Here is a 14298-nt window from a genome sequence, read left to right on the forward strand (position 1 = left end):
GTCATATTACTATACCTACATCACTATTTATAACATTACCTATATTATCACGTGATGGTGAAAAGGTCGATGACACAAATTAGGAATCTCTGAGTGCACTTAAGAAACCCTTTAATGGGCCGACTTGCGCACGCAAAAGACCTAATCCATTCGGCGGCGGCGATAGCAACAATAGTGATCTTCGGTCGTCCAACAAAGAATGCCTGTTACACTCGTCAGCACTGAATTTAAAGGTGGCAAGGAAAGTTATAGAAAAAGCGGTACTAGCATGACTTTGAACATTGTATAAACACACTCGAGCGTCTGGAATCTTCGAGATTCATCCAGAGAGATCTTTCGCGACAACGGCAATAATAAAGCCTCGACTCGTGACGATGAGCATGAAAAAATTCGAACCACAGAATCGATAAGCGCGCTAGAATCGCTATAATAAGGCCGCATGCCAGCAGCTGTAGAATAAGTACACATAAAGATTTAAATAGTTCGCGGCAATATGAATGGTAGTTCTAGAGACGCGCGCAGTGCACCTAATCGGCTAACGCTTTTTCCAACACCGGCCGCCAGTTTTGTTCACACCACCCATGAGCCAAGCAAGGCGTTTACCTTAATGCTCTTTTGTATATAACCTCGACCCATCAAGACTTACTACAGGGTTTCTTTCGCCTAATTAGTTAATAAATGTACGGAATATAAGGCTACCATTACGAGATACACATGAAGGGGGACAAAATGCACTAACGTCTAGAAAACATGGTGGATTCTATTTGCGGATTGATCCCAAACTATAGTGTAAATTGAAGGCTTCGTCTTCAAAAAAAAGCGGGTCCGCGAGCCATGGTCTCGCCCGACGAGTGACAAATCCAGTCTCTTAAAAAACACCGGTTTATTCCGACTACACATAAAGCACTTAATAAAAAGAAACAACATCAGGCGCTACTGCACTGAGAACATGCTGTTCATGGTGGTGGTGGTGGTGGTGGTGAAAACATTTATTATATTACAGAGGTACGTACACTAGGTGGGATGCCTAGACAGGCACTTCATTGGCGTTCGCCGCAGCACGCGCGCCCTGCCCTTTTTGTCCTCTAGGGTGCAGCAGCCGGACAGGGTCGCCTCCCAGTTCTCTCGCGTGGGGTTGGGATAGGGGGCAAAGATGGGTTTTTCTGGCAGACCCACACCATATGGTAGGTGTCAGACACCTCCCCACAGTGCGAGCACATCCCGTCGAATTGTGGATTAAAATGTTTTAGATTAGCAGGGCACAACATTGTATTGGTGAGCAGGCGCAGGAGCACCCACTCGTTAGTCTTCCCTAGCCTTTACACGGGGTGAGAAGAGTTTGGTGTTCATGTGCGCGACAATAGAACACCGAAGCGGGGAATATGTCAGGGCTTTACCGCGGCGATACAAAACACACAGCGGAGCGAAAAGGGCGAGCAATAGGGCCTAGGCGCTAACGGCGGCACAATAAACATTGCTCCTCGTGTGACAACAACTCACGCGAATACGCCTAGGCCGTTTCCGCACCCTTCCGTATTATCCTTCTCGCTTTCTCAAATTCGAATGGCGGTCTTAGTTTTCTGATGTTTGAATGCTATTTTTTAATTGTTTCTTCAACATCCTAATGCACAGACAAGAATTTCTCAGAAGCAGGGAGAAGCTTATAACGAAAAAAGACTACAAAACCGCTGAAGTTTTTTTTTAAGCGCAATTTACCCGTGCTGTTAAAAAACGTTCAACCGGCTGCTTTACCTTATTGCTACTCACAACAATTCGGTAAAAGAGGCAGTCTTTTAACACGCGGCAGCGCATTAGATGTACGAATGCCTACACAGCGCCAACTTCAAGCAACTCTGTTGTGGAGAAAGACATCTACATATATCCGCAGCATTGCTGTGATATCACCAGCCATGTGTGATATCATCGGTCTTGAAAGAAAGAAAAAATGTCAGGTCAAAGGCCCTGTTTATAAGTTATTGAAACTTCAGTAGTAACATTATAGTGAAAATGAATAATAACTGTCCTTGGCATGGCACTTGATTCGAAGGGTGTATAACCGATGGTAGCTGTGGGTAACGCACTGGATTTAGACAGAAGGCGAGCGTAGCACAATATGGCAGAACGTCAACAGTGCTGATGCAATTAAGAAATCTTTCTAGAGCCGGCCGTCGCGCATGGCAGAAAATTGGATTAACTGGAGAGACGTGGGAGTAGTCTTTGCCATGCACTAATTTTAGCTAGGTTGCTACTGCAGCTTCTACAAACGTTTTGGCGACAAAAAAGGACTACGTAAAAAATACAGTGAAACGAAGGCTGCAGTCAGCTAAAAATTTAGATAATTAGCGTTAACTAGTTAATAAACATTCCAGAAATAAAATACTGTGACACGCGACACGGCTCTGAATTTGTTCCACTGAGCTGAATATTTCTTGCTGTCTATAAGCTGGGTTATATTTAGGGTGGCGGACGACCATGTTCACAAAGTGCGTTTGGTTGTTGCAGTGCCCTCCCAGCCAGACACCTGTTCGTGGGTGGGGATGAGAAAGTGCTACTCGAACCTTGGTTTGCAGAACATGATCACAATGAACCAGGGCCAGGGCCTTCATATCTCTGACAAGATGTTCACCGAGATGTGCAGGTGAGATGACTATGTTACATCATGCAAAGTGTTTGTTCAACAAGTTGTTTGTTCCGTGAGGGGAACATTCCGAACATATTTCGTGAGTATAACCTTGCCTTAGCAGAATTGGGAATTAGAAACTGCCCAAAACTTCTGTCAGATGAGCAAATATGTCAATTGCTTCTGCGTGGTTTAAGACATGTTATTTTGTATTTGGAGCTAACAGGAAATAATATAATACTGCTAAAGAGGACGGAGGGTTGTTTTCAAGTCCAATATTATCTTCAGGTGAAGCGGTTGACATGGTTCACGTTAAACGCAATATTTCATCATTATTTTATAGTAATTTCCGGTTACGCGTTTGTTCTAATTAGGATTTTAATAATTATTATGCAAATTGTTGTAACTGAACGCTGCATGCAAGCAGTACGTGCTGTTTCTCTTAGACATACAAGATTTTTTTTTTGCATGTTATAGTCAATGCAACAGTCCTTCTGTGTTTATTGTTCAGCTGCCATTTCGAACACAAAGGTGCGATATTAGGTGACTAGATGTTGAAACTCATAAGAGAATCGAAGACGAAAGTATTAACTTTCATCCACCGAGAAAATCGTGCAGAATGTCATGTATGCAGTGCGTAGGCGGCCACGGGTACTCTAATTCGCTAATAAAAAAAAAAGCTATTCAGCTTGTCATGGTTAGACCTGAAAAAAAACGGCAACCCATACAATGAACTCAGTGTTGTTTAGCGTGCAACAAGGAAACTAAATGAATGTGCGGAAGCTAAAAAGGAGCGCTTTTATGAATGTTTAGGCAATTATGACTGTAGAGATCTAAGACTGAAGTTTCGCTGCGCGAAGACAGTGCCGCGGTTTCCACCTAGCGGTGGAATTCGGTGGCGTGCGTCGGGCACTACGCCATCCCTCTTTGTGACTGACAATTCAGGCGACTGCACCACTTCTTTGCTCGTGTGTTGATCGCACGTGTTGAGACCGCACCCACAAGTGTGCGCCTGGTCCCAATACATGAAGCTAGCTTAATGTTTCATCTATAGCCAGCTTTTGCAGATTGTGCAATTTGTGTCGCCGCTGCCTAAACGTGGGGAAGCAGTATGGGTCCGTCCGAGGCTTGAAGCAGGTTGCTCACTAGAGAAACAACTTGTGTAGTATTAAGGAAAGCAGATGCAGGCAGGAACCATATTATAGGCATGCAAGGCAGGGTGTCACCAGTGTCAGATACATCTATGATACGATAGGAATTACACATGTCTTCCTGAAATTGCAGAGTGCGCCGGTAAACCCTGAGAGCATGAGTAAATATTGTGTCTCTGTGCCGCACGAATAAAACACGCATGACAAACCTCAATCGAAATATATTCCTACGTCGTACTACGGCGGAGCATTACAGTCCTTGCGCTCTGCCGACACCGGCCCCAGAGCTCAAAATGATGTACCATTCAAGGCCAACAAAATGCATGGCGTGGCAGGGGTTTACAGGTTTAACGACTCCGGGTGGTATACCGAGGGTGGGCAACTCCGTATTACATAGCCCCGGTTCAGGAGATAGTTTCTTTAATCCTCCGTACATTACACGAGCTTCCACCGTAAAGCTGCATTAGGTAGACAAGCACGGACGCGGTGCCTTAATGACAGCACTAAGACTGCGATTTTAACCACCTGGCATAAGATACAAAGCAGTGTTAACGCGATACGATTCTCATATTTCGTCCAAATCAAACTGCAACCAGGTCGAATCTCGCGGCCTTCAATTGAGCAGCATATTGCTGAAGCCAAACGAAAAGGAGACAACAAACAAGTAACTCAAAAGGTGTTGCAAAAATTCACTCCCGTACCAACGTGGCGGAGGCAAACATAGCTAAGGTCGGATACAGGTCAATAAAAAAGCGGCAAACCGCCCTCAAAGGACCCTCCTCCAGCCAGTGGCATCGCTATAAATGTATGATGTTGCGGTACACAGGTGAAAAGAAAACAAAAACAGGAAAACGTGTTCTTCCGCGCTCACTGTCTCGCGGATGTGTACCAAAATGGCCACCTCCGGTTGTCGCTGTGTTCGCGTCCATCCGTCAGTGTCGCCAACGGTGTCACCTCGTAGGGCTCCGTAACGAAAAAGCGATGCAGTGAAGCGCAGAACAGCGAAGCGGTTTCGTGAAAACTAAACAGCGCTGAAATTTACCATCACAATTCGTCGTTTTATCTTTTGTACTCTGATGAGCAAACCACTATCGATCGAATTAAATAAAGGTATGTATTTTTGTTGAAAGTTACGAAGCATTTAGGAACTATTTGACAGCAGAGACTTACTCGAAGAAACTACGTTCCAAGTGCTACTGACGGGTACAAAGTGGTCGGCCGTGACGTCTTGGTATAGCTCGGCAGTCATTGGTTGGAGTGGGACCCTTTTATGGCTGTATGCCGCTTTTTCTTGACCTGTGTCCGACTATACACAAGCTAGTATGTAATCAGGAAAAAAACATTGAATCGCGTTGGTGCCTCGTTTTGATCGATGAAATCCTAAAATTTGTTCAGCTTGTATACCATGGGCTAATTCATAATTCACTCGCCACAAAAATGCTGCATTCTTGTAATCTGAACTACAAAATGCCGCCCTTCGTATTTCGCTTCGGTTTTCGTTCGGGGATATAGGGTTTCATGCCTAGGCTTTAGGCAAAATCGGTGAAATCAATTATTGGGCACCTTAGTAGAAGGGCGCTTTATTATTTTTACACCTCTAACGCTCTCTCTGCGACAACCTGGACAGCGATATGTTCCAAATTTCGAGGAAGGTATCGGCCAGAGAGGCACAGCGTGCGAGAGTGACAGTTCACCACGATCTGTGATCGGCGGGGGATACACCGTGTTGCTCCCTCGCAGTGGCCCGCGAAGATGATCGGTTTCCGCTGCAGCGCGTTTGAATACATACCCGGAGTATTTGAGCCATATTTATGTTTTTTTCTCATGGGTCTACCTACTTTTAATACAAAAAATAAACAACATCATAATATGCACTTCAAGCCGTAACCATTAATGAACTTTGCAAAAGCACTCGAGGATAACAGCAAGGAAGTGATATTTTTTGTAATAAAATCTTGCAAACACACAAAACCGACGAATTTTAGAGGCGTGCGCTACAAATATCTACAAGACGACAGGAGAGGTGGTGGCCTGCCCGATTAATGGTGAGGATCCGCTGAGAGAGGGCGCCATTCCCAGCCGCGCACAGCGCTACACTGCGAAGCAACAGTCCGCTCTTTGTTGCAGTAACATTGCGAACGAAATACGCCACATGATTCACTGCAAGTTAAAAAGAGACACAGTTTTGAAATTATAGAGTGGGCTACCTTGAAATCCTGGCTTGAATTTGAAGTTTTCTTCATACTGATTACTGTGCATCGAAGCGCCGGCATGAAGGCCACTTAAATAATCGGTTATTCTGGCGATGACATTGTGGTCAGTTTTCGACAGTAACGAAGCATGATGTACCCATGCTTTGTGACCTCCTTTTGAGTGCCAGCCCCGTCTCGAGCACCTACGCTTAAAAAGTTGGTTCTTGTTACAGCATTCACACGAGACTCAAATTCACGTTCGCACGGTCTAAGCGGCGTGCCTCAACAAATGTGCTGCCGAACATATACTGATGCAAGCAAGTTTTTGTTTTCTAAAGACATTAGTTACAGAGCATCATCACGGTTCTGGAATAATAGGGTTTACGGCATATTGCAAGAAGTTTTGAGAACAAACTACGAAATGAATCAATGTGATAATATTTGCTACTACGCGACCATTGTGGAACAAGTATTTTGTTAACGTTCTTTTAACCATGGTGTGATTTCTCCTGGCCGCGGTATCTGCTTTTCATAAAGCCGAAAATCAAGGGACACGCTAACGGTGCGATATTTGTGCACGGTAATGAACCCTAGGATGTCGAAGTTTTTGGAGCCCTCGACAACAGCGTCTCTTATTCTCACAGCCTCAGTCGCTTTAGAATGTTCAACCACATAAACCAAACCAAATCATGTTTCGATATCGTTAACCTGAAATACTATATAAAATAAAATTTTTGATATTCTTTATTTACAGAAAGATGACCCTACCATCCCCATGTTTCAACCAGCTCAGCGCCTGTCCTGCTTACGTGAAGGCTAATCTCAGCTCTTTCGAAGAAGGCTATAAGCAGCTTCGTGAGATGAATTGTGACAAAAATGCCTTAGAAGGTAAGTGAACGCTTTACATATAGTATTACTCAGATTCCAGTCCAGATGCCCCGCTGTGTAAGTGTGCTGCTGCATTGTCCTTAGTCGCAGTTCAAGCGCTGTTGTCATCCAAACGCTTTCACTGACCTCTGACGACCACTCGCAATGAAATTGACGTGCAATCTATTCCGCGCAACAAGGACTCAGAATTACTTAAGCCAGAACATAGCATGCTGTCTCGCTCGCCTGTTGGCTATAAGGCCAGCTTACCTCGGAGAAAGGTGCATGTTCGATCCTGTTTTCAGTGAAAGTAGCAAGCACGGATTTTTCACACACAGAATATTTGCGAGAGAGCCTTGGCGACAGCCGAACATTCCTCCACTAGACGGCCTAGTCAAAAAAAGAAGCCGTGGCATATCAGCAGCCCCAATCATATTTCCATCTCCATAAATCCTGCATGCCTTGCCCACCCCCGCACCCCTGACAATCCACGAGCCTGTAGATTTTGAGCAGGTCCAGCGTCAATCCACTACATGATGTCGGGATGTACAGGCACGCCTTAAATGACCACCTATAACAGTTCGTGTGTCTCGCTAGACCACCGGCTGTCCGTCCCTTTACTCAGCTTTCAGTTTTATTGGTTCAATGTTTCGAGAAATTGCAGCCCAATCTAGCTTCTATTTTGAACAAAAGGCCTACTCAAGGTAAGTTTTCTCCATTGATTAGGTTCGCTTTTTTTCACCTGTCAGTTGATGTTCTTGTAATCACTAGGTACACATCTGGTTCGGTGCCTCTTGAGCCTTCGACCCAGAACGAAAGATTAGAGGTCTCATATTAGCCTACATGTTCTGAACCTATTTTAAAGGAATCGAATGCTTCTAAGCTCCTTATTGTTCCTTGATCTAGAATTCCTGACGGAGTATTGTATAATGAAGGCTATCCCTAACACCACAAAAACAGTGAAGAGTGAAGCTAATAAAAAGTCGATATGCTTCGTGAAGCCTCCATATGGCGCAGATTTGAAATATTTGGTTTCTTTGCTGTACACCAACAAGGCAAATTTAGTTTCGAGTTTAGGACAAGAAAAATTCAGTTAATACAGAAATACATTTCTTCAGTTTTAGTGGCGCAACGCAAAATATTCTTCCATGAAAATTCTTTATTTTTTATCAGCCATCCAAATTTAATGCATTCTGTGCTTGCAACACCTTAACTAAACGATTACAAGAAACATGTGCTCAGGCCACAGACAATTCCTGTTTCAGTATTTACTTCCCTGTTTCAAACTCATAACTTCCCCAGTATATTAAATGGCGCACAGATACCGTGCCCTATACCGCATCTTCGTCTGCTCAAAGACAAATTTTTGAAGACATTGGTGTTGCTTCTAGTGGGCTTCACATGTTTTCACGTATAAACATTTCATATGCACGCACAACATTATATTTCTTTTAGTTATTTTCTACTTTCTCGCTTCGTTTATAATTTGTTTTTTACAACGCCTGCGTATTTCCCCCCACACAACACGTCGTGAAACAACGTTACTGTGCCGCCTATGGCTTGGTGTTGCTTTCGCAAACAAATACGCCTTTCTGATTGGGATGGCTGACAGCCCTGCTTGTGAACTGTGTGGTGTTGATGAAACGATTGAGCATCTCCTTTGCGATTGCCCTGTTTCTGCAACGAAACGACATACGATGCGTACTGCGTTTGATCGTCTGGACGCTCACCCCTTAATGGAAGGGAAGATCTTCAGACTATTGCCACAAACGTCATCAGCGCTGAAAGCCCACAAGGCACTTCTTCGCTTTTTAAAAGAGACTAGCATGAGTGACAGACTGTCACTTTCGCACCTCCTCTCCTCTTCTACCCTCTCCCTTTAACCCTCCATTTCCCTTCCCCAGTGCAAGGTAGCCAGCTAGAATTCATTCTTTCTATTTAACATCCCTGCCTTCAGCCCTCCGCCCTCTTTTCTCCTCCTTCTCCTTACAATCAGCGTGACCACCTGTGAAATGTAATAATTAGTCATTATGTCACTGGGATGTTTTGAGACGATAGCGTTAAAGACTCCCTTCTCTATAAAAATGTCAAGGATCAGCGTTGTAAGTGACAAACCACAGCAATGTCCTGACAAGTGGCAGCTGGCAGCTGAGATAACCGAACTCGGAGATGTCGCGCGGTTACAGCGAACCAGAGTGTCTCATATTTCACTCTTACAGAGTAATGCGTAATGACGACCACGTGGCTTGTCTTGTTTCGCAGGAGCTGCCACCTCGGGCTTGTAAATTGAGATTCGAGGCCGAACGGAATAAAAATATCCCGGTCCGTTCTATTCCCAATCACACATGCTTACCCTTGGCCAACGGTCTTAGATAGGAAACAGTTGGGAAACTGCGCTTTACGTAGTGGTCCCAAGCGATCGTCGATTTGGCGCCAGGGAATCCTAACACAATCGCAGCGCCCCTGGAGCCCCCTCCCTCCCGCTCATGTCGTCTGCTACCTCTGCTGGGAGTTAAGAAAGTGGCCCTAAGCTATGCAGGCATATTATTACGGCTGGCTTAAAGGCAGTGTTTTATATTGTTACTGGGTACTGGGATCGATACCCAGCACCTCCACCAAGAGACGTTACGTGGAAGATCTACAGTCTGAAAGCTCTCCGCACAGCTAACGCTGATGAGGGCACCGATTCCACAACAATCAGCGTCGTCGTCTTCTCGGAGTCTGTTGCACTTCTTCATCCTCACCACGAACAGCGAATACAGCTAAGTAACAATATCTATCTAGCTAGTCTTAATTGGGCGAACCTGGACGTGAAAGCGGAGAATACGAACGAGAGCGCTGGAAGCTATCGCGCCATGCTACTAGAGCGGCAATTTACATGCAGTTCAGAATCAGTATTAAACAGATTTTTTTTGCTTGGAGGAGAAACTTGGTCTGGTTTTGGGGAGGTTCATTTTTATATATATATATATATATATATATATATATATATATATATATATATATATATATATATATATATATATATATTACTCCCAGTAAACGATTACGCTTACGGGAACTGTGCTCTACATCACAGTTATAGTTGAAGATCTGGGTATATATATAGGCACGCAATTCTGAAAACTGAGGACGGGTGCGTAAATACACCTACGTTTACTCTACTTTCGTATTAACAGATTCTCTGAAGCTGCTATCCTGCATGGATTTCATGTCGATACTCCTATGCAGTCAGAAAAACCTGATACCAACGTCCGATGCGCCCAAGCTAGACGAATGCAGGTAAGAGAAACCACTCATATGTTGTAAAACATTCCTACCCTAACCAAGTGTTGCAAAACATTAGCACTGGAGCTTGCTAGCGATAATATTTGCCCAAACACCCACAGGAGTGCAGGTTCCTGCACCTTTATGTTCAAACACCTATATTCTTCAAACTGCATTCATGTTGAACACGAATAACTGTGGAAATATTTATATGCTGAGTACACCGCATGACAATCCAAGATATTAAATTCTAACATGCTACCAGGTTTTTTTTTTTTTCGTTAACGAAATGATATCCTTTACGTTCGTATTCATGTGACAGTGCAAGCATTGACGTCTTTCTTATCTTTAGGCTGTGCAATATGAAATATTCTTCGCAAGAAGTGGCAAATGCCAAAACATGCGCCATAGAGAAAAATGCATTATTATAAGTGCATTTAGAAGAACTTATCGCGCTCTGACATCTCACATCTAGCGTAACAAATACAGTAATAGTGGTTTCCTCTCCCAGAACAATAAATTTACTTAATGCTATGACATTTGCAGCCTAAATAACAATGCCCTATTATTTTGTATTTCAACAAGCACAAGTCGCAAGATTACTGCCCCCGTTATGCTGGTTTTATCATTGCATATTGCTAATCAATATCTCCTTGCTTATATACAGCCTGCTCTATTTGGATATGGTGACACATTTTTCAGCTTTTACCTACGACTGCTTGAAAACTGCTTTAAACCTCTTCCTTTCCTTAGCTTAGTGTTGCATTACGGGGTGCAACTGCCAAGGCAACTTTAACGACCACTTACGTTCCGGTGATGATTTTATGAATAAAATTCCATCTTATGTGTTACACTGAGATGACTCAATCCATGGTCTTCTAGTGTTATAGTTTTCCATATTTCTTTCTGGAATGCATGTATGAAATCTGTATGTATTTTGATAAGTGGTAAGGGTCAGTCCTTATTTTGCTTTAGGAGGAGCACTGAATGTAACAATGAAACCGTAAGCTAATCCACTGACTGGCTCTAAGATTTAAGTTTAAAATTTTATACTCTCCTTTACACCGGCGAAATCGAGTTTCTACTTGTCACAGTAGTGAAACATACTTCAGCATCAATCTGGACCCCAATCTATGTCGTGAAGAGTGCACGTTGCAAACATTCCTTTGGTGCTATTGACAAAAGCTCTACAACAAGTAATTAATTTCGCCGCTGCATTGACCTTGCGGAAGTTTTGTACCTACCTCTAACGACAAAAACTTCTTACCCATTTGAAGCTCAACATAGATACGCTTTTGCGTTTTCTTAGCCTAAAGCACTTTCTGTCGTTTTCTATAACTGATGGAATAAAAAAGTCTATCGGCAGCATATCGGGACAACAGAATTTCCAGCTGGAAATTTTTCTGTCTTATTCTGTCTTACTTCTGTCTGAAAAATTATCTTAGGTACCAGCTTTCTTACCAAAGCTAAGTGTCTGCTCTGATATTGTGGTTTGAATTTAGTCTACTTCGCGAACAAATAAATGCTCCTGAGTTATGTGAAACAACTTCCAATATCTCTCCAACCATTTTCACAGATTCGTTCCTAGGTTCCCCTATAGCCTCGTTCAAACCGTTATTTTGATTTGCAGTTATTCATTGTGTCCCAAGTAATATTATTTGATAACATGGGCATCAGGACTAAATTCCATCTTCCTAGGGCACAATTTCTATATCCTAAAACACGATATGGCTAATAGGAAAATGATAAAATCGCTAATTAAACAGAGAGCTGCTGAAAGTTCTGAATCCTAATAACAGATGTGGCTATTCCGAATCCCGGCCGTACAACTCGCTAATCGGACTGCGTGGGCACATGTAATAGTGAAAAAGTCAACAAATAAAATTGTTCTCACCAGGTTACTAAACTTGAATAATTACTTTTTCTCATTTGTAAATGATATACCTTTGGAGGGAAAGCTAAACTTTACATCAAAAGCCCGTATTAAAAATTGCTTATAATCATCCGCGAAAGACGTAATATACGCCGACCAGATGCCTCAGATACGCTTTAAATGAGGGTTTTCTTTTTAATGCAAATAAATACCGGCCAAACCGGCAGTGACAAAAAGGTCCTTTGCACAATTTCGTAATTTTTCCTTGTACCATCATCATAACAATACATACAGTAGTCCTCAATTCGAATACGCCTGATCTGCTTGGGACCCCGGTCAAGCAACCATCATACCTCCGTTCATGTAGTACAAAATCGCTCAGCCTGGTTCATCTTAAACCACTATCAAAGGCCAGCTATGTTACTAATATAAAAGGATACACACATCTGCCACTCTCATCGACACAAAGAAAACTATCCCGTCTGTCACTTTTTTACAAAATATATTACCATAACTCAGCATTGTGCTCCTTATAAGTGCAACCACCGCCCTACATTTCATTTCGCTGCAACCACAGTTGCCTATTCTAGCTCGTTTGTTCACCGAACACCCCCAACAAGGGTAAATGTAAAACAAAATATAAATCCGCGTTGCAAACCTTTTTCGCCTAGTGTCAAAATTCTTATGCAGTTATTTGTTAATCTTCTTTGTAGTCTCTGTTGCTTATTATATATTTATAATTTTTTGTTTTTTACATCTATGCCCGTCTTCCAAAATTGAACATGGACTTCGTAGTTCTTTTTATGTGCCAACTTCTATAAACATCCTTGATTTTCAGGTTTGTAAATTTATTTCGTTATATATATATATATATATATATATATATATATATATATATATATATATATATATATATATATATATATATATATATATATATATATATATACATATATATATATTATGTATCCACCCCTCTCCTCTGTAATGTACATCTGTACAATGTAAGTGTAATACAAAAATACTCTAAAGACAACTTTTTTTCACACAAAAGGCACAACGTTATAGCATGCATTTGCTGATAAAATTACCTTATTGCTTTATTTTTTTTGGCAGGTTAAATGCTATATAAGCAAAGAAACTAAACTCCAGGAACGTCTGTTTGATTCCTCGTGAAAGGGTGGCGCAGATTAATAGCTAGGATTCCCATATTTCGCTTCTCTAAAATAAACAGCCCGCTTCAGCTGCTACAGTTGCGGAGAAATGTTTCTATAAGCTTGCACACAGTCCTTTTTTATTTTCTCAAACTCTCTGTACAGTACCATCAAACAATTCTCAACGTGTGCCGAATCGGCCGTGGTCAAGAGCTGCCCTGCAGACCAGAAAGCGGTCACATCTTCTGTCAAGCAGGGCATGACTGCATCGCTGCTGATGATGGGCTGCGAGACATCCTCGCAAGCTGGTCTTGTCCCAGTGGCCTTCACCGTAGCACTCGTCGCCAGTTTCAGTATAATGCAACTGAAGACGACATAGGTCTATAGAACGAGACCTAGCTGCGTCTGTCGAGTTGACGCGCGGACTTTACAGCAAACGTACGCTTAAATCACAACATATTTCTCACAATCGAGCTGTGTAATGGTACTGTTGTATAACAGCGATACTTTATTCATTGTTTTGTACGAAGTTATCATTAAAGGCGTCTTACCGCAGAGCCAAATGGGACCTCTGATAGGACGACGGGCATTCTAAAATACGACATTGCAAATAATCTGACGACCATCAAAATGTTTGATCTTGGAGGCGTTCCTGCACATCAACTCCAATGCATGAGCTGATTACTCTGCTTTCTCTCTACAGTGAATAAATTAATTCTTCTCTCAGCGGTTCTAAGAGACAAGGTAACCTTTTTCAGGGTAGACGGATTGCCACCTTATAGTGTCGATGAGCTACGCGAGCCTCCAGTTCGCGATGTCGAAGTGACAGTGTTCTCCTCGCGTGAGCAGCACTGACGTCATCAGTCGTGCTAATGCTGCATCGCTGCAAGCGCAATCTCCTGATAGTCATGTCGAGCAGCGCGTCCTCGTGGGAAAGTCTACTAAGCACCAAACCAAGTGAGTCCCTGCCAAATTTTAGGCATTCCTTTGCTCAATAAGTTTTCCTTAAACAACTTATAAGAGCCAATTGCTAAGCGCACAGAGAAACATTGCTCAGCTCCTTGCTGCGCGCCCTAGTGGAAATGTAAATGGGGCCAAGCCAAGCGAGTCCCTGCCACATTTTATGTATTCCTTTGGTCAATAAGCTTTCCTTGAACAGCTTATAAAAGCCAAT

General features: G+C 42.7%; 1 protein-coding gene across 3 annotated transcripts in view; it reads left to right on the forward strand.

Annotated features, from left to right (window-relative positions):
* LOC146174286 (uncharacterized) overlaps window positions 1-13850 on the forward strand; it is a 52669-nt gene extending 38819 nt beyond the window's left edge. For all 3 annotated transcript variants that reach the window (XM_084584073.1, XM_084584072.1, XM_084584071.1), the window contains 4 exons: window positions 2503-2638; window positions 6718-6851; window positions 10010-10112; window positions 13290-13850. In XM_084584073.1, the coding sequence (XP_084440199.1) occupies window positions 2538-2638; window positions 6718-6851; window positions 10010-10112; window positions 13290-13503 (552 nt within the window). In that variant the 5' untranslated portion in view covers window positions 2503-2537 and the 3' untranslated portion in view covers window positions 13504-13850. The remainder of the gene's footprint in view (window positions 1-2502; window positions 2639-6717; window positions 6852-10009; window positions 10113-13289) is intronic.
* The last annotated feature ends 448 nt before the right edge of the window (window positions 13851-14298 follow it).

The sequence above is a fragment of the Amblyomma maculatum genome, chromosome 11 (assembly GCF_055883805.1).
Source record: "Amblyomma maculatum isolate TAMU_Amacu chromosome 11, ASM5588380v1, whole genome shotgun sequence".
NCBI lineage: Eukaryota > Metazoa > Arthropoda > Arachnida > Ixodida > Ixodidae > Amblyomma > Amblyomma maculatum.